Source organism: Opisthocomus hoazin, chromosome 1 (assembly GCF_030867145.1).
Source record: "Opisthocomus hoazin isolate bOpiHoa1 chromosome 1, bOpiHoa1.hap1, whole genome shotgun sequence".
In the NCBI taxonomy this organism is placed as follows: domain Eukaryota; kingdom Metazoa; phylum Chordata; class Aves; order Opisthocomiformes; family Opisthocomidae; genus Opisthocomus; species Opisthocomus hoazin.
Genome location: NC_134414.1, coordinates 76,310,946 through 76,330,083, shown reverse-complemented (window position 1 = coordinate 76,330,083; position 19,138 = coordinate 76,310,946). Strand labels below are relative to the sequence as shown.

General features: G+C 42.5%; 1 protein-coding gene across 2 annotated transcripts in view; it reads right to left on the bottom strand.

Moving 5' to 3' along the window:
• TBC1D8 (TBC1 domain family member 8) overlaps positions 1 to 19,138 on the bottom strand; it is a 52,168-nt gene that overhangs the window by 21,086 nt on the left and 11,944 nt on the right. Inside the window, exons 2-5 of one of the 2 annotated variants that reach the window (XM_075426601.1) lie at positions 15,861 to 16,016; positions 12,125 to 12,243; positions 10,191 to 10,419; positions 6,290 to 6,530 (exon numbers count right to left, since the gene is read on the bottom strand). In XM_075426601.1, coding sequence (XP_075282716.1) covers positions 6,290 to 6,530; positions 10,191 to 10,419; positions 12,125 to 12,243; positions 15,861 to 16,016 — 745 coding nt within the window. The remainder of the gene's footprint in view (positions 1 to 6,289; positions 6,531 to 10,190; positions 10,420 to 12,124; positions 12,244 to 15,860; positions 16,017 to 19,138) is intronic. The other variant, XM_075426608.1, reaches the window with a different exon arrangement.

Here is a 19,138-nt window from a genome sequence, read left to right as displayed (position 1 = left end):
TTGAAGTTGGCTTCCCTCCAGTCACCGATCCACATTTATGTGGAAAGAAAAAGTTTAAATAAATGAAGCTTTCCTTACTGAGCTATGGTTATACAGACTTGGCTTTGGGGATTATTTTTTTTCTCGTCCTTTTTTAATGAAGAAGTCTGCTGTAATTGAGAGCTATGCAATTACATTATAAACAGGCCATGGCTATTAGCTCAGCAACAGCAGCTCCAGAAATGTTAGGACTTAAATTCTATCATTTTCTCTACTACAAGTAATTTTTTCCAAACATGATTCACCTTGGGGGGGGGGGGGGGGGGAAGGAAGGCAAAAAAAAAAAAAAAACAACTTGACTTTGTTCCATTGCAAGAACTCAAAGCGTGGGCTGCAGCACACAGGGAGTGGCACCTTGGTGCTGTAAATCCCCTCTCCACTCCTGCCTTCACCATCCTCTTCGGCAGACACCCTCCCCCTACCCCAGCCCTGCTATTTCAAAATAAGTCGAGACAGATGAAGGCTCTGCTTCAGTAAGTAAATCAGTTGGGGGGGAGGGGTTTACTTCAGCTTAATCCATAGAAAAAACTAAAGCCATGTGAAACAGGGAGGAAGACAATCGAGAGCAAACCGAGACCTGAGAAGGGTGGATCTGCATCTGCGACCAACAGAAAAGACAGAATGCGCTCAACCAGCGTTCGGCTGCTGTTTCCTTCTCAAGCATTATCTTCCTTAATAAGATTATCCAAGGAAAACAGACAAATCGTCTCCTGTTTTTTCACAAAGAACAAAGAGAAACCCTCTTTGTGAAGGACGACAAAAAGTTTGCTTCCCGAGTTTAAATTCCACAGCGAGAGCAAGTCTGATAAGTGCCCGCAGCGATCTGCTATTGTGACAAAGCTGGATCAGGATATGCCTCCTAGTTAACTCACCACTAAAATATTTTCCATTTCTGCACAGCACAGATGAATGCTGCTGATAGCATCTGCAGTCAGGTCCGGGTAGAGCTGTGCTCTCCTGCTATTGTGCTGAGAAGGTAAGACCCCTCCCTGGATCTGTCTGGATGTGAAAATTTCTACACCTTTATGTGGAAAGAGGCATTATATAGAAGAGTGGGACCTCTGCTGAGGCAGAGGTGGTCTGTTCTTTAAGAGATGACCGTTTCCAATGCTCCAAAATCCGCAGTTTCTGAGTTTTCAGGACTTTGCTGCTTCTCTTGGGGCTGCAGGCTCCAGGTGTGGGGCCGTTCAGACAAGAAGCCACAGGTTTTTAAGCCGAAGAATGACATTTCCCATATCTGAAATGGAGTAAATTCGCCAAGCATTGCGCCCAGCCCTCTAACCCCGTACCAGGGAAAGGCTGCCAACCCCAACATCCCTGGAACTGCCTGTCCCCCCGTGACAGGGTCCCGCAGGGCCACCGCAGAGACCACACCACAGCCATGGCTGCGCAGGGACAAGTGCTGATACAGGGGCCAGCCCACCAGCGGGAGGTACCCTGGAAAGAAAAATGCTAGCACGGGGATGAAATGCTGTCAGCACCTACTGCTGTGGCTCAGACAAGAGGTTTCATTAGAAAGTGGCACAGCGTGAAAATATTTCCTGTTAGGCAGGCATATTCAAGGGCTTAAAGCAATTGCTTCCCTTTGTAAATACAGCCAAACAAAATGAGAGCTGGTTAAAAACCCCCAAACTCTGTAACTCAAAAAAAACCTCACAAACGAAATGAGCTCCTAAAACAAGACAGGACTAAACATGACGTTTAAACATGATACAGCAAAGATGCAGCGACTGGCCCACATCACCATGTCCCACAGCTTCCATTCTGAGTTTCACAATACCTCCAATGCCAAACAGAAATGCAACCTTTCTACCTGCGGCCCAATCTGTTTGAAATTTTCTCCTCTAACTTAACAATTTCCATATTGGTTTGGTTTTTAAGCAAATCCAGCGTGCTGAGCCGTACCTAAGAAAAAGAAGGAATGCTATCGTTACATAAAAATCATGTTTGCCAAGTGTTTACACATGCAGCAGAAGAATAAAAGGCGAGAAGATGCAATCGCCTTGTTCCCTACTTTTCAGAAAACTCAGCAATTCTTTCCAAGAGCAGTTCCCGACTTGCACATTACGGGATCCTGGACTGCCTCCAACTCCAGCACTTCAAAGTGAATGGCAAGTCTGAACTGTGATAACTCCTTGTGTGTGACCCCTACACTACCTTCCAAGAGTTTTAAATTAAAGGAAATAACACACAAGACTAACAAAATGCCTAAAAGTATCAGGACACTTCAAATGACATCCTCGCTGTCAACTGTTTTTATCTGCTTTAAATCTAACAAAAGTTAACTTTGCAAGATTTTAGCTCGCTGAGTCACTTGCTGCCTATCTAACATTGAAACAGACTGGCTGGCCTCTTGCTTTTAGAGACCAATTACTAGACTCTTCTTGCTATTCAGACTCCAGCAAGGGACAGATTTTGGAAATAACACATCCAACTATACACATCTTGTTTATTGGAAGAACTGCTAAATTCACGTGACAAGAAAGGCAAGCCAGGAGAAGTTACGTGAGAAGAACCAACATGGACTTGTCAGGACAAATGTAAACCCAACCCTTAGGTAACAGGAACACTGGACTTGTTGGTGGAGAAGATGCAACGGATGTTTTAGCCAGTCTTCATGCAAGTCTTGGTATTTCTTCACATGGGAACGAATAAAACAGGATTGAAGTGAAAAGCTGCAGTACCAGCTGAAAAAGACTACCCCAAAAAGCAGCCCTCAAAGGCTCCCTGGTACATTGGAAGGCTGTATTGAGAGGACCTCCCTGGGCATCTGTCCTGGACCAGGTTCTGTACAACGCCTTCATCAGCAATCTGCATGATGGATCAAGTGACTGTTGTTATTAAACTTGCACACGACGTGAGGCCGGCAGAAGCTAACGAGCAGAAGAGCAGGATCGGATTCAGACTGATATTCACAAGCTTAAGGGATGGCGTGGAAAAAAGGCAATACAAGTATTTTCAGCTGTACGCCATAAGCAGCACAAATGCAGCATGCAGATAACTCCACTGGCAGCCATTCAAGAAAAAGAAAAGACGAAGTAGGAGTTATACGGAATCACGAGTTGAAGATGAGCCAACAGCCTCACGCTGGCAGGAGGAAGAGGAGCACCACGCTGGGCTGCCTTTCGCCAGGCAGGTGCAATAAAAGGAGGTTCCTTCTAGTCCCATCCTCTGCGTTGCTCAAGGTTTACAGCATTCTCGGGTTCCCTCTCGGAAGGAATTAATGTGGACTGAAGTGACATTTACGATTCAAGATATTTCAAAGAATTTCCATTCTGCTTAGATCAGTGTTGAAAACCTTCTTTGCCTTTACATGAAGCAAAGCCATCCTCATTGGCAATTCACAGTTAGACGTGAAGAAACCAAGGTGGTTAGAGCCTGGAGAAACTTATCATACTTTCAAAACCTTACTGACACCAGCACTAAAGCTTTTTAATTGCCTGTTCTGCTCTGGCAAATTTCCTCATTACATTCGAGGAATGCAATGGGTATTCTTGCATCCGGAAAGAGATGGAAATAAGAAGTACAAGAAACCTATACCAGAGATTTTAGTGATCTTCTATTAAAAAAGAAAAAATAGTTACTGTATGTTCCAGTAAAATTGTATGGCACAGAAATATACCTGCAAGAAATGGAATTTGTACTTATCAAACACCTCAGCTTTACTTTGCTTTTCATGGCAATTAACTTAATTGCCATTAATCTCTTTGTAATCCATTGTTCCAAGCCTCATCCTCTCTTTAAGCAGCACAGAAACTTGTATATCAACTTGTGTGACTCTGGCCATGATACAACGTGTCACAGACTGTGGGCCTGATCTCACAGCCTCTCCGAGTCCCGTCCCCCCACTGCTCAGCAGGATGACCCCAACAGCCTCAGGAACAGCAGCAAAGGTTTCTGGTTTTCAGACTGTAGAATATGCAGATCATGACGACATTAAAAATGCTTTTTTTTAAAAAAAAAAAAGATATTGAGACAAGCCTCTTGCAAAAGTAAGCCTAACAAACAAAAGCAATCTACAGCAACTTCGTGAATTTGACACAGCTGGAATAATTTTAATGATGTGTGGATCATTGCTTTCATTTTGGTAGACTACTATTTGCTTCCAAATCATGCACAAGAATTAACAAAGACAATTATTAGGGAAAAAATGTCAAGTGAAAAAGAGTTGTTCTTGTAGTACTACAAAGTCTACAGGAAAAAAAAAAAAAAGCAACAAAAACTTCACACACGAAAAAAAGTCCAACCCCCCCCAACATGTTAGCATTGAAAACCAGTTTATCCACTATTCAAACTACAGTCTTTCTTAACTGTGTTCACATCAAAGTGGTTGCTGAAGTGTGACAAAGGGCACCAGAAACAGCAACTTATCCAACCACTACCTGTCTAATTCATGCAGAGGAAATGGGATTTCAGCATCTTCCATGTTTCCCTTTCTGCCATCTCACGTTACAGCACATCAGCACAGGGCAAAGAACATTTTGCCCAGGAACTCTCCAGTAAACATATTTTTAGCCTGCCTTGTCCTCTCCCAGCAACCCTCCCCCCCCCCCCCTTTTTTTTTATGTTGGAAGGAAGGAGAGGAAAAAACCTGTTTGAATAGACATGTGGGACGGTTTCTGTTGCTTACTTGCTAATAGACGTAGCACTTTTCAAAAATGCCACAAGCTACTTCCAGGCTGATTTTCCGAGAGCCTCCTTATTACAGCATATTATTAAGCTTATGCTTTTCCTTGCAACTGTAATTTTAAGTTTCTTTGTGGCTTTCTATTCAGTCAATACCCCTGATTCAAAGACTCTTTCGGGAAGTGACAACGAGTTAAAAATCAGTAGATGTTGAAAATATCTCCCCCCACTTTGTTGCTACATCTCCTCTGGATTTACTTTCCTTGCTTTGCGCGTCAAACTTCTCAGTCCAGAAGCAGGAGAAGGGTGGAATGGTAGAGCCGGGAAGCGGTCTTAGACACAGCCTATCACTCAAAGCCATATCCTACAATAGTCAAAGTACAGAGCCTACATTTCCTGGGCCAAAAGCCTACAATGTTAACAACATCCAGTTACACATACATGGTAAAAACAAAAGGTAGCTCTTGTGTTTAAAGGAACCCTGGCTATGAAAAGAAAGCCTGCAAAGATGTTTATGGCTGCTCACCACTGTATCACCTCAAATTAATTCCTTGATGGTATCATGGGTGAAATCCTAGTGTCAGCGATTTTCCTTATCATGCGTACACATGAAATTGCAGAAAAAGTGCATTTTATTACATTAAACTCCATTATGAAACTTTGCAGAAGCATTTAGCTGAGATGTTTATCCAACCCCACTACAAAAATGCCCCTCAGAAACAATAAAACGCTACTGGCCATGTCTCTCTCTTTTTGGGAAAGGATACCACACATTCCTTACCTTTTAGCCAGGAAGGAACACCTGGGTAATTCCCTTCACACTTCTGGCAGCAGGGGAGGAAGGAAGAGCAGCAAAGGGTATGATTCAGGAGTGTGCTCCACTCACACCCCATTCAGAAAAGAAGTGTTTTAAACCAGCACCTTAACCCTGACGCCCCAGGCAAATTCCAGTTTGGGCTGTTCCATCCTGCCCACCTAAAATTCCTCTGGGCAATTTCCCTTCCCCTTTCACACAGCAGCACAGAAAACACAAAGTCGGGTGTTGCGCTACCAGCAGAGGAACAGTGACCGCTCTTCCCCCCGAGAGCCCAATGCATTTCTGTAGTGGGAGAGGAATGCAGAGATGCATTTTGGCGAGGCATGGCGTAGAGCTGACAGCAGCACATTAATCTGTTGCAACTGCCTGGGGGTTTTTCAGTCCTATAACTGCTTACTAAATCAGCCATGGTAACCACACTAGTGGGAAACTGTGTTTCAGATATGATCAAAAGCAATAATTCTACAGAATTGACGGTACTAGGAAAGCCTACACATTGCCAAAATTATAAACAAAATACTGTGGCTCTTCAGGGAATATGGAAAATATCCTTTCCTGCAATCTTCAGGGAATGGTACTTTTAAAACAAACAAACAAAAAACCACAGTGATGTTTAAGGGAAGAATATAAAGTGGAAAAAAGTATCTGGCACACAAGTTAAAATGCACCTATGGGATACACCATAATACATTATAAAACCTCTTTTGCACCCAGTCAAGTAAACCTTGGAAATCTTACCCAGCTAACAAAGCAAACCACGAAGCCCACCATCGAACCTCTGCTCCATACAACAATTTAGCTTTTTACCTCTTGGTAATCTGAGTAGGATCCTGTAGCCCCGGATCCAGTTCAAAGATCTCATTATCCAGTAGCCTTCGCAGCGTCACATCCGCCAGTTGCTCCATGATCCTGAAAGCCTCGGCGATATTGAGGAACGTGGAGAAATCACGCTCCTTATTTGGAGTGGTGACACGGACTGTGTCGGTCATAAAGACGTTGGAGGTTCTTTCCAGCTTCTGGACCTCAACCCAAGGAATGATAAGTTTCACTGCCATCGGAGAAAAAGCGAAAAGGGGTTGGAAACTCTGCTTACACTTTTAAGATTTGGAAATAAGCAAATTCCGAATGAAATGCAAACAAGCAAAGAGGAGAGCGAGCCATTTTTACAAACAAACACCAAGCAAAAGCTGAAATGCCTGTTAGTACTCTACCTTCATTCTCCCCCACTCCAAAAGACTTGTCTTTGTCAGAATCTCTCCCTCAAAATTTTACCTGTTTTCCTAAGAAGTGCTGGACTGGGGAGTCCTGTCTCTGCAGAACACCTGCCATATGCTGTGCTCCTAACTCCTTTACAAGCCATTTCTGCAGCCTGCTTCATTACTACCAGAAGAAACAGTTCATTTCAAGAGTAGGAGGAAAATAGGGAAAGGCTTTGTGATCTCCCAGAAATAAAACTATGGGCAGGTAGAAACCAAATTACATGCACAGTGCTTTAATTTTTAAAATAAAACTAAGTCCCATACAAATTAGACTTTTGCACCTCGACATATTTATCAAGTTTAAGTGTTACTATAAATGGCGTTCCAAAAAAAGCCACCTAGGCATTGGGATCTTTCCATTGTGGTTACCGTTTACTTAAAAGGTGCAGAGGCAAATCTTGCCCTAAATGTTAACTGTAGTCAGACTTGTTTATACAAAAGAAAAAGTAGAGGACGGTGTTGTCCATACTTAAATACTGCTGAATCATATAAATACAAAATGGTAAAGAGAATCAGTTTATTTTATATAACTACTGCAGGATGTTATTTGCCTCTCTCATACTAATCTCTGGGTAGAAATTAGGCTGGAAAAGACTTTAAAATAGATTAAATTTCTACTTAACAACTGTTGGAAGCTTCCCAGGATTCTCTATGCCAATAACATCAAGACTACACCCCCTAACATCCCTAGCTAGTCTCCTGATGCCAATAAAGCAATTAAAAGGTAGTAATAACAAACATTGTCATGTATACATGACACTTACCCATGATCATTAATTACCTAAGGAGCTACCCTCAGCAAGTTCTCCGTACTACATGAACCACAGCTGTCAAGATTATCTGCAGATCACATTTTTTCTTACTCAAATAAAGCACAGCTGCGTCAACACGCACAAACTGTTGCGTATGGTCATAAAATCATCTGTACGGGCACAGCCAAGGGACGACAGATTAAACTGTGCCGTAGCAATAGCACTATTGTTCACGCACGTCGGAATCACACAGGCTCTACAGTGTTGGTAACAGAAACAGCACAGCAGACTGTAAGGGGCCCAGACTACTGATGAAAGGTACACAGTCTTCAAAGTTTTAGGAAAACAAAAGTTTAATTAAATAATGTGAAGAAACCCTGGCACGTCCTTCAAGAAATCCGATGTTCTAAGCCTCTGAAATTCTGCAAATACTTAGAGGCTTAGATAAAAGGGGACTTGTCCTGGAAAAAATGTTCCATGGAGTTTATGCTCGCATAAGCCGTAAGTTAATTTTATGAGAAGCCGAAAACAGGTTCCAATATTGCGTTCCAGCTCATTTCAACATAAAATAAAACAAGGGGAAGGGGTCAGACTTGCCAGAAGCAGAAGACTTAACGCTTTGCCTATAAAGCGATTTCAGTCTGCAATTTGGGAGGATTTCTACAGAGTTAAAACACATTTAAGAACTGTTTTTAATGAAACTCATATATTGTTCTTTTTCCCCTGCGCTGTATTGAGGAATGCCATAAATGTGATTTCTTAGCGATATTTTCAAGACCAGATTTAACCAGATTCAATTTGTGATTGCTACCTGAAAAAAAAAAAAAGACAATGAATCACTTGTTCTACGTATAATCACCATCAGCTTCTCAAACAGTAACAACCAGACCTATAGCAAATCTGGATTATGGAATGTAATACAAGTATTTAATAAATGTGACAAAATACTAGCTTTGAAACAGAAGCAATCTGCTTTGCTAGAACTGGAGAGGTGGGAAGCACTTCAACATATAATGCTTCCCACCAAGCTAGAGAAGCCTTGTTTAACCAAAAGAAAATTGGAGTTTTTATTTCTCGTTTCCATGCAAATGCATGGGAACACAAAGGCAATGCAACTGACTGTAGCAGTGAATGAACAGTGTATCGTCCATGGTCAAAATTAAACACTGCAAACATGTAGTTGTTTCGTGGCTTTTTGCATTTTCATAATGAATAATTATTAAAAGGATGAGAAGTGATTTCTTCTCTAAATCATACAGCGTGATGTTGTACTTCCAGTATCATCTAATGATCTGTGGTATTGCATAAACACAACTTCTGAAACAAAACGAAGGATGTTTCCCTCTCCCTCCTCCTCCCCCCATTATCTGTCATTAATAAGTATCATTTCTGCTTTGTGTACTTTGGCAGACTGGATATCTCGGATGTAATGAGAGAAAGCCTACAATGATAGCAAGAAGAAATAGTTCACAAAGGATATTATTTGATACTAAACAGAAAACAAGGAGATTAAACAAGAACTCAGATATCTCCTATGTCTCAAGAAACTCCATTAGTCTTCCCAGCAAATCTCAACTTATATTTTTATAACAAATACCAAGCTTACCAGCATTTTAAATCTAACTCTGCCACCTTTTGCAGATACAACAAAATAATCAGCCTGAAATAATATAAGCGAAAAAAGGACCTCCAACTCTAAGCATGTCTTTGTATGTTAGAAGTCTTAGAAATTACCAAGTACTCTCTTTCTTATTTTTCCACTAATGTACTTCATTTTTAAATCTACAGTTTTATTTGACTAGCCACCCCAATATTAAATCCAGACAGTAAATGTTAAAGTTTTCCTCATTGTTATAACCAACAATTCTTGATACATTTTTAGCAATGTAGGTATATACTACTGTCCTCGCTGAATTCGCAGCAGGATAAACTGGACTTCAAATGTGTTCGTGCACAATCTTATTAAACAGACAAATGCTACAGAGTTTAAATGGCTACATTCATTTTTACCATCTAATATCTATTCCGACAAGCTTTTCATAATCACATGACCCTTTCTCTGTAGGTGAACACCATGACCAAAGTCTTACAACCCCCTGAACCGTCTGAAGGTCTAAAAACCCCGGCCCACACGTCTTGTGACCTTCCTGCACCACCATTCAGAAACACAAAGAAATCCCTAAATTGCTGTTGCTTTCCCTTAAAACCTCTAAATTTTCACCTGGCTCTCCAGGGCACAGCCCTGTTGTGTCTCCTGGGCTATTTTCAGGCGGGCAGCTGGACTGCGGCATCCCCAGCCCCACCAGCCCTTGCCCTGCCGCCCCGCAGCCATCACCACGCATCACCGCCTACGTCCCCTTACTCACAGCACTAAAAGTCTCGATTTCAGACTTTATAGGAGGTCTGCTACACTTTAAGGCTGCTTCACCACGGCAGGAAAAAGCACCAGATAGCAGCTGTGTCTGCATACTCTTAGAATCTCAATTTTATTACAGGATTTAATACTAAGATACAAACATAAAGGATGAAGTGAAAACTAAATTAAACAGGATGTTTCAGCTGAACAACAAAAACCTCAGAAACTAAACTTCAGAGGCACACTAGGCTTGTCAGAAAAATTCTAGCTATTTTTGCCTTTAAAAATAGTCATATTTATATCTCTCCCCAGCATTAGATTTCTTACGCATTTACACTTACATTCTTTGCCCAGGAAGAAGGAATAAAAACAGAGATGATTGATGCTCAAATAAAGCCAGCCTTGCCGAGGAACTTTTCCTTTCCAACAGCAACAGGAATAATAGGTGATCAACTTCTCGGCTTCAGGAAAATTAAATCTAGATTCAAATTTCACCAGGGCTTCTCGGAACTTTTCAGGGTCTTCCTCCTGTTCGGCGAGCTTGCTGCTTGTTTCCTCTGCAATCAGCGCCTGAGTCCACAACAAGATAATGTATCAGGATAAAGCTACAGCATTCACACTCGAGCGAGCTGCTAAAAGCTACCCATTCAGATTTTAATAACACAACCCTTTCTTACAAAGAAATTCAAGCTGATTTGCAGTTTTTAGAAATGGAGAAATTTCTGTGGTGTTTGCAGCCCTCATACATTTCGAATGCTTCCAAATCAAGACTTTTTGGGGCTTTTTTTTAAATTATAGTTTTTTCAATGAGTCCAGCAGAACCATATAGTTTCACTACGGCTTATGATTGCCGTTATTTGGTGTACTCAGAGCAAAGGCAGAGTAACAACTGTGTATAGTGACCAGCACTATTTTCCTATGACAAGGCAATGCAGTGAGAAGTGTCAGCAAGATGCTTGGAACCATTAAAAACATGATTTCAAGAACACCCATGTAAATATAATTAAGTGTTGAGAATTTCAGTAGCAGTATTGCAACAAAGGAGTTCAGTATGTATTGCATGGTCCAAATAATTTGTATGTTACAGCATCCAGTATAATTTGCAATTACCAAGCAGTCCTAATATGCCAAAAATTTACAGCGGAGGCAAGGGTCCAAAACCTGGACTTAACATTAACTAATGAAACCTGAAGAATTTTAAATATGTGTTGTGCTAAGTTACAGGCTGCCACAGCGTTATCAAGAGAGATTAATTTTATTTGAGGTTTTCAGTGCACCTAGACAAAGTTGTTTTTTTAAGAAAGCAGGATAAAAACTGAGATTTACACGGTGATCTTTTGCCTCTCCGTTCCCTTCTTCCACAACTTCAGAGCCCACGGAGCTCACAGCAGCAGGGTTGAAATTCACCGAAACCATTATGTTCCTACAAATTTTCCAGACCAAAAAAGGGAGTGTGGGGGGAAGAGCACCTCCCTAAAACTCTTGGCAAGGACAAGCTTGCAGCAGGACCTGGGGCACAGTAAGTCACCAGCAGACCCGCACCCCCACCAGCCACCACCAAGCTCCCCTTGGAGCGTGTATTTTACTGGAAGCAGAGCTCAGAACACCAGGCTTCCCAAGTTTCACCACACGTGAAAATTTTAAATCTGGTCTTCAGCCACCAAATTCCCTTACTTTGAACCTTCTTCAGCCTTCCAGCAGGATGCTCATCGTTTCTGCAACTCTGCGGCCAGCCGTCAGCTTCACCGCAGCGCCTGGCCGCTCTGCTCCCAGCAGATTTGGGCACTGTGGCTGTTGCCTGCTGACGCGTCTGAGCCCCATCGAGGGACCCAAGTACAGAAACAGGGAGGAGAAACTGATGGCTTAAAGCTAGGAAAAACATGGGAGATCGGAGGAGAAACGTGGCAAGGAGGAAAAGCTGAGATATAGGAAGGGAAGGTATTTAACATAATGTTTTGGAGAGGCAGAGGAACTGAAAGCAGATGCTAAAGAAAGCTCAGCTGCACACCACAGGGAAGAGAAGAACAGTGAAGCTGGAAAGGGAAGGGTGGGATAAAGATTAAATTAGATGCTTTGCTTCGGAGATGCTTCCAAGCAAATACGAGTGGAGACGCACAGGTGTCGGCCACATCAGGTACAAGTGCCACACAGAAAAACAATAAATAATGTTTAGACGGACAAAACCAAATATGAACGGCAACAACTTCATGACATTATTTCCAATAAAGCACATGTAATCGGGCAGGGAAAAGTGAAAGTAAGCCACTTTCCTTACCTTCACTTTCCCTTTGACAAAACTAACAATATCTTCTTTATTGTCGAACACAGACAAAGTATGGAGCAAGTTTTGTTCCAGCCATTCCCAGTGCTGGTTTATCTCCTCTGCAGTGGCACCTAGAAAAGCAAAAAATAATGTATTGAAACTCATCCTACAAAATGAAATTGAAAGGAAGAAAAAAAATTCACTATTTCATAAATTCACTATGAGAAACTGAACTTTCAACCTCAAAATTCTTGGTAGCAAGCAGGTCAAAAAGGTCTCATTTGTAACAGTATAATTAGAGAAAAACAAAACCCCTTATTGTTTTAGAGAATTAGTTTTAGTGCTTTTAGTTTTATCTTCTCAAACGCTCTCAGCCAGCAAATGCTGCATTAAAAGTCAAAGCAGAAAAAACAGCAAAACTTCATCCTGAACTGCTAGACTGCAGCTTATTTTGACAGGACGTTCCTTAAGCGGCCGCTGGAAACCATCGATTTACGTCCTGTTCCCAACAGCTGCTGATCTTCCTTTCTCCCTCCCTCAGTAAGCACATGCATATGCGCACCCCCCCCACACACATGCACACACTTTGAGAGGAAACTGCATGGTCATAATTTGCATCCTATTTGAAAATGTCCCTGTAGTAATTAAAGTAGCTAAAAATAAAGGAATTTGGTTCAGCAACACCTAAAAGGTCTGTCAGAGCACTTTTCTGCAGTTTGGGAAGAAACAGAGTGAACAGAAAATCTCTGTCAAATACTTTCAAATCTTTAAGGTTTTCTTACTTAAGGACTTATTTAAGGGTTTTGCTGTTGTTGTTTTAAATGTAATGTGTTGACACTAACTCCACAAACAATACTTCAGTCACCACCTATTTGCTTTGGCTGTTCCTGCTTCAAACTGAACTGTTGCTGCTTCGCGCGATGACAGGAAAGTTAGACCAAGACTGGCAACATACAGGGCAACTAGGGGAAAATCTGGCCCCTCCAGCTCTTACTGGTCAGTGACCAAATGTTATAGGTAAAACAGTAAAGCCAGTAAAAGTTATTTTTTCTAATGCCTTGCTGGTAGAAGAAAGGAGACAAGTAGCTGGATATCAGAGACATACAAATCACAGATGAATATAATTATAAAATGAATCTCAAATGGAAGACTCATTATCTCAAAATCTGATTTATGTGTACATTACAGATGCATCATGTTGCCTCACAACAAAAAAATGATAAATTTAGCTAAGGATCCACCTTCCCCTGCTCTGTTTTCCATGCAGAATGCCAACTGGCAGGGAAACTTTCCAAGCTTTAACTTCCTTGACAGGAACTTGTGATGGAACTTCATAAATGTCATTAACTGGGACTCGGGTTTTTGTTTGCCCACAAGCCTTCTGAAAGGAGAGTCATAAGTGGCTCTACACTAGGGCTGAGATTAGGCTTATATTCTTCTGTGCTGGTGTAACATGATTAACCATCTGGATTAAAACATCTCTGCCAGAACGGCCATGCCGGGCAGGGATCAGACTTCCTACCAGCCCTCGGAGATTTGCAAAACTCTGTAACACAGATACGACCCTCATGCGTATGTTATCCTTTAAGCCTGCAGCTCCTGGAACAGAAGACTGCCAACATACAATTGAAAAATGTCATTTTCATTAACTACCTAATGACATGATGGCTATCCCTAACGAAGTTACACCAGGAGACTGGAAGGAGCTCCTGGAGCTGCTCCTTCTCCTTGCTGTACAGCAGGAGCCTTAATTCGACTCTCTGCTCCTTCCAAATGCAGTAACAAAACTCTTGGCGTCGTGTTCGCACAAAGCACCTCGCTCGGACAGGGCAGAGCTGGGTGAGCAGCGACGGCCGCTTCTGCGCAGGGAAAGGCTTCCAGCTTTCTAAGAAAAAGGTCGGGTGATGCTGTTCCTCTGACTCCTATTGCCAGCGCTGGCTCTCCCCTGGACGCTCGCGTCAGGGTTTCACAGCAGAGGTATTATTCAGAAACAACTTCTGCTACCATGGTTCTTAATTTCTGTGCAGCTCTGGCAAGCGCGTGTGTCTTACCCACGCAGCATACAAAGCAGAGCCCTCTGCTTTCCACTCTGTTACTATAAATCTCCTTTTCTCAGGGCTGAGCATCCATTCAGAAGAGCCAAAGAGAATTTTAGAAAACATTAATCAAATAAGTTTACCTCAGCAAAACCCTTAACCACTCCAACCAGGCAGTTTTTGATTTGTAGTTCCTTTAATATAAAAACACAAACAAACAAACTGTGGGGCAATAAGAGTGTGGCTAGGGCAAGGATCAGCCCCAGAAACGAATATTACATACATTCAAATGATCAGGAAGCCCATGACAGCAAAACTGAGTTTGTTTTTCCACCTGGCTTCATTGCAGTACTATAACAGCACGAAGCTCTTAAATTTCTCCATGAGATGGCATTATTTAAATATAAAAAGGAGGGGGGTAGAGATATAAACCGTAGAGCAACTGCAAAAAGAAGAAAACTTGGTCACAACAAAAGTAGCACAAACAGACTCTACGCAAGCTTCTTCACACAGATCTGGCACAGGGAAAAGTTCCCAGTATTACTGGGGAATGTGCAGAGGGGTCTCTACTGAACCAAGGAAGAAATGCTGAATGAGCTTGTCCAGAGGAAGGCGGCGAATTTACAGATTGCCTCTTCCATTTAAATGATTACTATGTCAAACACCACCAACACATCAACATTTGCATTAGCTAACTATTTCATGGCTTGGTCTGTGTAAGAAAGGAAAGAATAGAGTAGACTAGGACAAAGCAGAGCAGAACAATTTTCAGTTGGAACGAGCCTACAACGATCCTCCAGCCCAATTGCCTGACCACTTCAGGGCTGACCAAAAGCTAAAGCATGTTGTTAAGGTCACTGTCCCAATGCCTCTTAACCACTGATGGGCTTGGGGCATCGACCACCTCTCTAGGAAGCCTGTTCCAGGGTTTGACCACCCTCTCGGTAAAGAAATGCTTCCTAACACCCAGTCTGAACCTCCTCTCTTGCAGCTTGGAACCGTTCCCAAAGGAAGACCTGCTGTGTATTTCAATGCCAGGATTTTATAGACTGGAGAAGAAGGGATGAGAACAGCCCTGCAGAGACCAGCCAGGCAAGAAGAGGATGAATGGAACCAGGGCATTCAGATGGCCTTTACCATGCCACGGCAAGGCTGCTGCAATCCACATCGACACCACTTTCCTGAAGAGGAGCTCGGCCTTCAGAGGTTGCAGCAACACTGCAAAGGTATTAGTGCACAAGAAACCAGGCAATTAGACATTCCCCCCTGACAACTTTACCTCCTAAATCATGTGGCATCTTCCAAATGTTCCAGTTGTACATCATTACAACCAAGTGTGGTAAGACAGTTACCAGTAAGCAAGCGAAAGACTAGACTGGTAAAACCCTACAGTAAGTAGGTTTTTGCTGTAAGGAACTACTGCAGGAAAAGATGGCGTGTATGAACAGAACCACCACTGCTTTGCAAGAGACAGCAAATTAATGCAAAACATCCTCAGCTAGACAACCTTCTTACAGAAACTTAATGTTCCTAGTTAACACTTTCATAATTCCTATCCGGGATTTTAACCAGAGGTTAATTTGGTTGTTAAGCAAGCTATAGGCAATAGCTTTCCACACACACTCTACTAGCTGGGGTTACCTTGAGCTTCTTGGACATGCAGACACTGACCATGCTCAGAACCGGTTCGGGGTTTTTCGTCTGTGACTCACCAATAGCTACGGCCCAGTAAACTTCTGATCCGTTCAATAACTCACCACATGCAATGGCAGAGTAAACCTGTGAGCCTGGAACTTGGAGTAAAATTCGAAATGGAGCGACGCGTGCGTTAGAGTCTAATACGGCGTCCAGGGCACCAACCAAGCGACCTGCGAAGAAAAAGGTGGGAACAGAGAATTAGCGCCAACTTTCACTTCTGCAGCCTGCAAGTCTTTTCACATCTAAAGCCATAAAATTAAAATAGAGAAAGTAACAATAACAATTCTTCCCCTATTTTATGCTGTGATGTACAGATGCTCAAGAAAGGCAAACCAGATTAGAAGATCAAAAGGATGTCAAGCTCTTTGTGTTTCCGGTTCTGCCTCATATATATCTACATAATCATAGAATTGAAGTGGAAAGACCCGAGGGCACCTTTAGATGTTACCGTTCCAGCCCCACTCTGAAGCTGGATAAATACACCTGTGCCCTAAGTGGTGTTTGTCAAACCTGTTCTTCAAAACCTCCCACAACCAAGATGCAACAACTTCACAGCTAGCATCTTCCACTATTTTCATTAAGTATTCTTACAGAAAAAAAACCCCACAACACCCAAACAAACAAGCCAACCACCAGAGTCTTAAACTTTCTTGCTGGAAATTAATCCTGCTCCCCGGAACACAGAAACTAATTGGCCGCAGGCATTTTTGATGTTAAGGTTTGACATAGCAAAAAAGTATCATCATACTTGCCCACCCCTGAGTGATTTCTATTTTTCTAAAGAAATCCCAGTTGCCTCATCATGTCTTTATGGGCCGTATTTTTCAAACAGCTCACTGTCCTTGAGTTTAAACTGGAATCTCTCCAGCTTGTCTTTAAGCATGACACTCGAAACTGGACATGATGCTCACTACCAGTAAGGTCTCAGCCAGGAGAAGAGTGCGAAGCCACCTCCTGTACCTTGCACATACACTACCATATCAAAGAGAGCTTGCAGCAGTATCCCACTGTAAATCGGCCCTTGACACAAATACAGGCAAACTCCATCATAGAGCTGTACCAAGTGCTGTCTCCCCAGCAGACATTCCAGCTGGAGGCCAGCTGGAGTTGCTGGCCTTCCTCGCCACCCACCCCCACAGCAGATAGAACCAAGCTATGCATGAAAAAGTTACCCAAATGCCATGATTTGCAAGCTGGCATATTAAAGTAACTCAGAATTGGTTTATGGCACCTACAAATAGCAATTCAGGAGCAGCTTTACATTCATTGCCCATATACTGTATGTCCTGCAGAGACACTACCTCCTATGGAGAGGGACGACAGACAGCAGAGAATGGCTTTACCGCGTTTGCTTAAGCCACTGGAGTACCTAGCAAGTTTTCTGTGATACTACATTTCCCCTTTGCATGCTTCATTTTTCCAACCTGCTGCATTTTCGTTCCTTCACCATTAACCCAGCAGAAAAGGAACTATTCTCAGCCTCCAAGGGGTTTACCAGCCCTTGGCACCACATGCAGTTTTTATAACTGCATTCTCCAGTCCATCACCTAAGTGATTAATGGAAACAATAAAATCAGACCTACGAAGCCCTTATTTGAAGTGCCTCCTCACTTGGACAACAAACCATAGCTAACTAATCTGAGTGTGGCACAGCAAAGCAGCAGCGTAACCACTTTCTGGTCTAGGAGGTGTAACAAGCTCACATGGAACAGCATCAAAAGCCTTCCGAGAGTGAAGAAAATTACATCAAATACTTCCTCCTTGCATTCACACACACCATCAATGACAATTTCAAAGCCAAGCAGGAGATGGACACGACATGTTTTAAAACTGTACAGTGAGGTACTACTCAGCACCAGTTTGCTTCTCAGCTAAATACATGTCCAGATATTACACCCATCTATTTAAAATGGAGACCTGAATCTGCAGACCAGTAATACATATAATATCAGAAAATGCTAAATGCTCTCCTGTAACTGCAAGAAAAAGACAAAAAAATTCATCCAGGTGTAAAAGCTAGAAAATTATCTGTGCTCACAGAAAACAGAGCACCAACTTCAATGTGCGGTCTTCAGATCAGCTGGATTAAAGCCAGTAAGATATGCAGAGGACAAAAAAAAGGGTTTAACTTCCAAATTTCAAAAGACTTGAGACATTACAAGAATGGAAAAGAAGAAGAAACTCATGAAGTGCTGTGCATGTTTTCCCCTGACGATAGATCTCGGAGGAAGATTTCTTTTTCATTTCACTAAAGTCATGGAAAAAAGTCAACTAACAGTAAGTGCTACCAAAATCCCAAGAGAACGCTTAATGAACACCTGATTTGTGAAATACTTTTTTTTTCTCAGAAATCATGAAAAAACACAAGAAAGCAGAGAATTAGCTGAAAAATTACGGTTTTACTTCTTAGCCTGTGTAAAATGAATTCCTTTTTCTGTTCCTGAATAACTGACCAGAAAAAACAATTCCTCTTCTCACTGTTTACTTCTGCTTACAATTTCCACTTTGCTTACCAACTATTAAAAAGTTTCCTCCTTCAACTGGTCAAAGAAAAAAAAAATCACCTCCCTTGTCTAAACTACCCGCAGCTAAAATATTAACTAAAGACGACAAAGAGGAGCCAGAACTGAAAATGAAAGAGAAGGAAAAAAAGAGCGTGGGCATCAGGACGCATGCCAGAGCAAAGCTCAAGCACCCCGGCCACGTGGTGGGTGTCCCTGTGAGGGCTGCGCCCCATGCCTCGACCACCCTGAACCAGCGCTGTGGCTGACAGGGGTCCCAACTGCTCCTCTGCCGGGGCATCACTCCAGGAGGGACCCAAGGGCAGCAGTGGCAGGGGATAAAAGTGAGTACGGCTAAAGCCAAGCCTGCCAAACACAGAGCAGCAGCTTCGTACAGCCAGGCCCCAGGACTGTGGATTAGCGCCCGTACTTCTGCAGTGGTTCCCCTGCACGTGAAGTTGATGCTTAAGTGCCAAAAAACAAGGGAGAGATGACAAGAGGCAGCGAGGGGGGGGCGAAAGGGGAATTATTAAGAGTGCATTTATGAAAAGGATTCAACACTAATAAATACAACCAGGCCTGATGTGATAACTTAATTGCAACTGAAGTAGCATGAAAATTATTAAAACTAGAGACAAAATTTTTCCAGTGTGAGTTGCCTCATAGAGTCATAGAATGGTTTGGGTTGGAAGGGACCTTTAGAGGTCACCTAGCCCAACCCCCCTGCAATGAGCAGGGACATCTTCAACTCCATCAGGTTGCTCAGAGCCCTGTCCAACCTGACCTGGAAT